Genomic DNA, 8,120 nt, shown 5'->3' with positions numbered 1-8,120 from the left:
ACAAAACATACTGCCTAGAGAAATATACATAAGTAGCAAAACTAAAGAAAAACAAAATGAGCATGAAAGTCAGAATAAGCAGTTTACCTCTTAGGGAGACAGAGGGAGAAGTGTTCTGATAGGGACACATATGAGGCTTTAGAAAGGTATTTAAGGCTGGGCAAGGTGGCTCACCCCCGAAATCCCAGCACTTTGGGAGGCCAAGGTGGGCAGATCACCTAAGGTCAGGAGTTCGAGACCAGCCTGGCCTATGTGGTGAAACCCCGTCTCTACTAAAAATACAAAAATTATCTGGGTGTCGTGGCGCACGCCTGTAATCCCAGCTACACAGGAGGCTGAGACAGGAGAATTGCTTGAACCTGGGAGGCAGAGGTTACAGTGAACCAAGATTGTGCCACTGCACTCCAGCCTGGGTGACAGAGCAAGCCTCCGTATCCAAAAAAAAAAAGGATTCCAAATCAATCTACTTCTTAACCTTGGTGCAATTACACAATTATTTCCATTATTGTTCTTTAAACTGTACATATACATCTTGTATATTTGTCTATGTATTTCATATCAATTTTTAAAAGACTACTTTTACAAGTTACTGTATTAACATCCCAATCTTTATTTTCAAATGGCAATCAATGTTTACTTATTCAAAACATCCTGAACACAAAAGAAATTTATTTGTATTCTCACAACAGTAAGTCTGAAGAAAACAACATACCTTATATATTCCAAAGCCAGGATCAATAAGATGGGCACAAGCTGATGTAGATGGCTGACTGGAAGGTCCTACTCTCGGAGCTTTCTTTACTTTAGGTGGACTATTAGAACAGGGTTTAGCCTCAATCTGTGTAGATGTGCCAGGAAGATGATCAGGGTCTGGGCGAACTAGCAGCTGAATTATATCATTCAGTCCAACATCATAGTCAAATAAGGTATATCCATTTTCCAACTAGAAAATAAAGAAAGAATACTGAAATCCTTCTCTAAAATGTATCTTTCTACATTTTCACTTGCTCAAATGTCCTAGTCAAACTTAAAATCCATAGCACTACAATTTAGAAATTTTAAAACCATTCTTATTACTTAATGGCCTCTGATGTCAGTGTCTTCTCTGGACCCCAATAAATTCTTAATAGTTACTCCATATTCACTACAGAGAACACTGCTAGCCATTAAAACAAACAAACAAAAAAAGCCGGGCGCGGTGGCTCACGCCTGTAATCCCAGCACTTTGGGAGGCCGAGGAGGGCAGATGACGAGGTCAGTAGTTTAAGACCAGCCTGTCCAACATGGTGAAACCACGTCTCCACTAGAAATACAAAAATTAGCCAGGTGTGGTGGTGCATCTGTAATCCCACTACTCAGGAGACAGAGGCAAGAGAATCTCTTGAACTCCAGAGGCGGAGGCTGCAGTGAGCCAAGATCGTGCCACTGCACTCCAGCCTGGGCAACAGAGAGAGAGAGACTGTCTCAAAAAAAAAAAAAAAAAAAAAAAAAAAAAAAAAAAAAGAGGCTGGGTTTCATGCCTCACATCTGTAATCCCAACATTTTGGGAAGTCAAGGTGGGAGGATCACTTGAGCCCAGGAGCTCCAGACCAGTCTGGGTAACCCCATCTCTACAAAAAATAAAAATAAATAAAAAACTTAGGCGGGTGTGGCTGCACATGCCTGTGGTCCCAACTACTCAGGAGACTGAGGCGGGAGATCACTTTAGCACAGGAGGTCGTGGCTACAGTGAGCCATGATCATGCTACTGCACTCAAGTCTGGGGAACAGAGTAAGACCCTGTTTCTAAATCAATCAATCAATCAAACCCAAAATGTTTCATGGTTGCTGTGACCTTATGACTTAAACAGAAAAACTCTAAACTAGATTTAATTTCTCATCAAGTTTTATTTTAATCAGTGCTTGAATCAACTTCAAGAAATGTGAATTTTCAAAGTTGTTTTATGACCTCATTTTTCATAAAGACATTAAGTCATCAGCTCAGTGTTTCACTTTTTAAAAAGACATTAAGTTAAATATTTTATCTTTCTAAAGCATTATCAGGGGCTGGGCGCGGTGGCTCAAGCCTGTAATCCCAGCACTTTGGGAGGCCGAGACGGACGGATCACGAGGTCAGGAGATCGAGGCCATCCTGGCTAACACGATGAAACCCCGTCTCTACTAAAAAAAATACAAAAGAACTAGCCGGGCGAGGTGGCGGGCGCCTGTAGTCCCAGCTACTTGGGAGGCTGAGGCAGGAGAATGGCGTGAACCCGGGAGGCGGAGCTTGCAGTGAGCTGAGATCCGGCCACTGCACTCCAGCCTGGGCGACAGAGCAAAATAAAGCATTATCAGTAGGTTTCTATTTTTTAAGTCAAGCAGAAAAAAACCCAAGAAGGAATAATTCTAATTCTTGCTCATGCTACTCCACTTGCTTGAAGTTCCCTAATTCTATCCATCTGCAAGAATTATAAAGTTTTATCAAGAAGTCTTCCAGGATGAATAGTGAATAAATTATCTTGCAACCCACCCATATTTTGGCAAGAGTTATGGGCTGAAATCCTAATCCATGGTACTTGAGAATGTGACCTTATTGGAAACAGAGTCTTTTAAAGAGATAATCAGGAAATAAATTTAACAAAAGAAACGTAAAATCTACTGTTATGGGCTAAGGAAGTTATGTCCCTGCCAAAATTTTCTGTTGAAGTCCTAACCACCAGTACCTCAGTATGTGATTTCACTTTGAGATAGGGTCTTTAGAGAGGTAATTAAGTTAAAACAAAGCCATTAGGGCCCTAATCCAACATGGTTAGTGTCCTCACAATAAGGGGACATTTGGAAAGATGCAGCAGGAAGACAATGTGAAGACACAGGAAAAAGGCAGCCCTGTGACTGGAGTGATGTACTTAATACAAGCCAAGAAAGAAAAATTCCAGCAAAGTGTAAAGGGTTCTCCCCGCTAAAGCTATCAGAGGATGGCCCTGCTGACAACTTGGTAGACCTCTAGAACTGTGAGAGGGTAAATTTCTATTGTTTTAAGCCACCCAGGTTTTGCTACATTAATACAACAGCCCTAGGAAATTAAGTCTCCATTTTGTTTCTTTATAAAGTTCAGTTGGCAATTTCACTATAATACAACGAAACAAGAAAACTAAACTCCTTTCAGGCCAGAACTATCACTTTCCCAGAAACATAATCGATTTTTAAATTGCTCATTTTCTACTCTTCATATGTATTACTTTTCAACATGCACAACTCTTAACAAAGTAACACCGTATTTGAGAAGTCAACCAAAAGGAAATAAAAGTAAGTCTTGAATTTAAAACTTTTAATCTACTAGATCAGTAATTTGAAATCTGGTGGTCCAAGAACCCAAGAAGCACAATCTCAAACACTATAGGTATTCGTATTTGTCAAGTAGAACAAGGGATCAAGAATTTTACAAGTTTCCCAGTCAGGGAATTAAATTATGTACTACCTCACAAGTTAGCATGCTTACTCTAAACAAGCCTAAGTAGTATCCCAAGTCAGTAAGCAAATAAGCCTTAATAAGGATAGGGATGTGAATATTGCTTCCTTGATTAAAAACAAAACAAAAGAACACCCTCTAAACAAACAAAAAAAAAAAAACAAAAAGGAACACCCTCTAGTCTTGAACTCCCATAGAGGAGGAAAAAACCCCAAAAAACTCAAGGAGCAAACACTGCATTCACACCATCGTTTTGACATTCTCCAACAGCCCCCACAAAAAAACTCAAACCAAATACCTAATTCTGAAGGAGCTGAAAAAGCATAACATAGAACTGATAAACATTATGACTATTTTAAATGGAAGTGTTTAAAGATAATAAAACTCTAACAGTATAAAACATGCAAATTAACTAGCAGGATATTTCCAAAAATGAAGATAGCAGTTAAAGTGATAAAACTGCTGGAAACTGAAAGAACATTTTTCCACTTAGGTTTGAGTAACCAGAGTCAGAGGGACGGTGAGGGTAATTCCACATTCAACTCCTGGTTAGTTTCTATTAAATGACTGTCATGAGTAAATACAAGCTGTTTCAAGTGGTACTTTTTAAAATTTGATTTAACAGGAAAAAATGTCGTAAGAGCATATGTCTCTAAGCAAATGTCTTAGCATATCAAGGCATGAGGCCCTATAATGAGTTATATCCACAGTAACACATAACCACCTTTCCTCATGCTTGCTATGACAGGCTTTTTAAACCCAGATTATCCACTCCTTCCCTAATTCATAGGTACTCCCTCAGTCTTCCTACAATAGTGACCATTTATCTACTGCAATAACAAGTTTCACACAACTTTATTCCACAAAGCTTCACATACTATGAAGAGCTGTGAAGTGTTGAGATGATTTACTTGAGAAGTACTGAAGTTCTTCCATATTTAATGAAAGAAGACTGAAAGTTATCTCTGACACTCAAATTATGCTCCAAGTAGGGAAAACAGGAAGCAGTCATTTAGAAATTACAAACATCTATGAGTCAGAAGCATGTAACTTAGGTCCACCAATGTCTCAAAAGTAAATGTTTGAGAACTGCCATACTTGAAGATGGGGATGCAGGATTTACAACACTTAAGCAGCAAAAATTGTTAGGAATTTTTGTCAGACCACTCTCGAAATTTTACTGAGTTGAAAGAAGAAATTCCAGGTAACAAGAGGAACTGCAACAATAATGCAAGGGAATACTAGAAAGCAAATGCCAAGTGGAAGTGGCTGAGAGGGCAGTGGGAAGTCATTCCCAAGCAACTACTGACGAGTGCTGCCAGTGAAGGGATAAGTTAATAACTTTCATGTATCCATCACCTATTATATATATATATATTATATACATCATATATAATATATACATCGATACTCCTTTAAACAAGCAAGTACTTTTATATTCTGTGTGAAAGCCAAGGGGGAGGGGCAACTTTTTTCTTCAACTATGGTTCATACCCCACATTATTATCTATTTTAAGGCCATCTCTACAGCGGTAAGGAGTGAAAGAATGACAGGAGAGGGAATCCTTTAAAATAGGAAAAGCTCTGGATTCTCAAAACATTTAGAGATCCACCAACATAACTCTTCCTTGAAAAGACCCAATCCCCGCATTCCTCAAACTCAACCTCCCAGGTAAGAATGTTCACAGCATGTTATCCCACTCTAACCAGAACTTATAGCTTTGTATTGCAGGTTTCCACTTTGACACTCAAAAGTGGAGTCAAGGCCGGGCACGGTAGCTCACGCCTGTAATCCCAACACTTTGGGAAGCCGAGGTGGGCGGATCACCTGAGGTCCCAGATAGAGATCATCCTGTCCAAAATGGTGAAACCCCGTCTCTACTAAAATAAATACAAAAAATTAGCCGGGAGTGGTGGCGCGCCTGTAGTCCCAGCTACTTGGGAGGCTGCGGCGGGGGAATCTCTTGAACCCGGGAGGCGGAGGTTGCAGTGAGCCGAGATCGCGCCACTGCACTTCAGCCTGGCGACAGGGCAAGACTTCGGCTAAAAAAAAAAGCGGGGGGGGGGGGGGGGGGGTGGAGTGAATTAACACTGCTTCTCCAACTTCATTTACATACAGATCACCTGGAGATCGTTAAAATACCGATTCTGCTTCAGTAGGTCTGGCGTGAGGTTTCCGGGTAAAGCCAATGCTGCTAGTCCTGAGAATCCAGGGACCATACTCTGAATAGTAAGAGACTAATAGGAGACTATCTCTCAACATTCATTTTCTAAACTCTTGGTGTTATCAGAATCTCCCGTGGGGTCTTGTTAAATTCAACTACTTGCAGTTCTGGGGTGAGCTGAACATCTATAATACATATCCCTAAGAGATTCTGATACATACGAAAGATTAAAAGCTGCAACCTAACACACGAATGCAGTATGTGGGGCGGGTCCACTTAAACAAAAATAAATGTACTGTCTGCCATTTATGACATTTTTCACTACGTGGCAGTAAAGCATTTTGAAGAAGGGGTACCTTTTCCCAATGAGGACATGGTATTTTACAGGATGGGGACTTTCTGTTATGCCAATCCAGTAGCTACCTGCTACAGGCAGGCTAACTCATCTGTGGAGCTCCAAAGACCAAGAAAGAACACTCTTGCCATAGCTACTTGTCAGCTCATAAGGAAGCGAACACACAGCTGGTACGAATGACCTTCCTTTTCTGTCTCCAAGTTAATGGCTGGCACCAAAGGTCTATTCCTCTTCCCTACTGGTTTATCACTGGGCTGAAGAAACCAGAGTACTGAATTACCCACGAGGATCCTGGAAGAGAAGTTCAACGGTTATCACCAGTTTTCCCTGGAATCTGGAATGAGCTTCCAGGTTTACTGAAAGTCTACTTTGTTGCCTTGAATTTAACCCAATCCCATACGTGATAATTATTTTAGTATATCTGATAATAAAGATTTTAGGGGTGTCACCCAGAAACATCCTTCATTTCTATTTCTGGTGCTGAAATCACCAGTGTCCTAGGAATTCATGTACTATTTGTCCCTAGCTAGAAAATAAAATGCATCAGATGATTACATGCTTTTTCACTTACGATCAAAAGGAAACAATATCAGCCACCTGAGGCACAGCAAAACAAATCTAGGTAGTATTTAACAAGTGTACAAATATTTCAAAAGCAAAGCTTACAACTAAATACCTGTTTTACAAGTCAAACACTAAGGAGTCAGTACAAAACTGGCTGCAAACACAAATCAAAGGTGCTATAACATTATTTTAAAGAGAGAAAGAAACGGGGGGAAAAAAGCAGCTCTCTCCTTCCCAAAGTGTAATTTGTTACTATGAAATTTCTGGACAGTCTTCGAAGACTAAGCCTGTGAAGGGGAGGAAAATATTCCTTTTAAGTAGTTTGCGACTGTAGGCTACTTCTACCGACTGTAGGCTACTTCTACCGAATCAAAGAGCTACACTTATTTCAAACCACAGGATTGGAGCCAAACTGTGGTCTATCAATTCAGGATGCCAACTTTTAGTGTATTAACAAAAACATGAAGACAAAGAAAAATATGATGGGTCTGAGTGGCTAGGGGTATAGACTGTAACAGACTTGTGGAGTAGGAAAAAAAAAATCTTAGACTGGCCAGACCATAAAAATACCAGAGGTGCCCACAGACAGCCTTCAAGTATGCACTGCTGGCTATGCTGCAGTGCCGTGCTAAAAGCGTGAACGAGATGAGTATTAGAAGGCGAGAAGAAGAGCAAAACAGTCTTATACTCCTTTTCACTCTGGCCTATATTGGGCAGTCGTAAACTCGGCACCCGGTTAAACCGACAGCTGCTTCATGCCCAGGTCTCTAACCTCCCTCGAGACATTCCAAACCTAGGAGAGGCGGCGAGGAAGAGGGACCAGAAGTTCTGGAAACCCTTCGAATCTTCAGTTTGCGCGAATTCTCTACCAGTCAGGAAGCAGAGGTATGGTTCTTGAGAGCTCAATGCCTGACTTTTCCCCCTTTTAGGAGCCGAAGACGCGGAAGAGCCACAGAAGCGAGGCGAACGCTCAGCCGGGTCAGCCAGCTCTCCTGGTCTCCCGCGCGGAGGCATGGCCGCCAGAGCCCTCTGCCCTCCCCGCCCTCTGGGGGCCCCAGGCCCCGCCGAGCGCGGGAAGCGAGGGACCTGGGCGTCCAGTGCCTACGGCCGCTGTCCTACCAAAAACAAACGGCGAGGTATTTGCGCCCCGGACGCCCTCACCTGACCCCGCTCGGCGCACCTCCAGTTCGGGCTGGCAGGGACCCACTCCCTCCCACCCGGCGGGACGGGGCCCCGCACGCTGCGCCTCGCGGGGGCTGCCCACCCGCAGCGGAGCCAGGTGACAACAGAGCGCGGTGCACCGAGCCCTGGGACCCGTGCATCCAGAGGAGCCCAGCTGTTCCAGCCCCCGGCTTCGCGAGGGGCGCGGCGGGCGCGCCTCACCTGCTTGCCCCGGTAAAAGAGGCGCTGGCACTCTGGCCGCACGTCGAACAGCGCCCACACCCGCTCGCGCAGCTCCTCAATCGTGGCTTTGCGAGACACGTCCTCAATGGTGCACGTCTTGGAGCCATCAATGGTGCGAACCTGGATCCACATCTTGGCGCCTAAGGAGGAGCCGGTCCCCTTTGTCTCCCCTGCGCTCGGGGCG

At 43.1% G+C, this 8,120-nt stretch overlaps 1 protein-coding gene across 1 annotated transcript; it reads right to left on the bottom strand.

The window, feature by feature from the left end:
• Positions 1-712: 712 nt before the first annotated feature.
• UHRF2 (ubiquitin like with PHD and ring finger domains 2) lies at positions 713-8,101 on the bottom strand (the record flags this gene model as incomplete). The annotated part of the gene is made up of 2 exons (XM_017877456.1): positions 7,916-8,101; positions 713-943 (listed from the first exon to the last, which is right to left on the bottom strand). Coding segments are annotated over exons 1-2 (384 nt in total), but the record flags the coding sequence as incomplete, so codon positions are not given.
• Positions 8,102-8,120: the final 19 nt, after the last annotated feature.

Source organism: Rhinopithecus bieti, unplaced genomic scaffold (genome assembly GCF_001698545.2).
Source record: "Rhinopithecus bieti isolate Rb0 unplaced genomic scaffold, ASM169854v2 scaffold_10657, whole genome shotgun sequence".
Lineage (NCBI taxonomy): Eukaryota > Metazoa > Chordata > Mammalia > Primates > Cercopithecidae > Rhinopithecus > Rhinopithecus bieti.
This window is presented reverse-complemented; position numbering and strand designations above follow the sequence as displayed.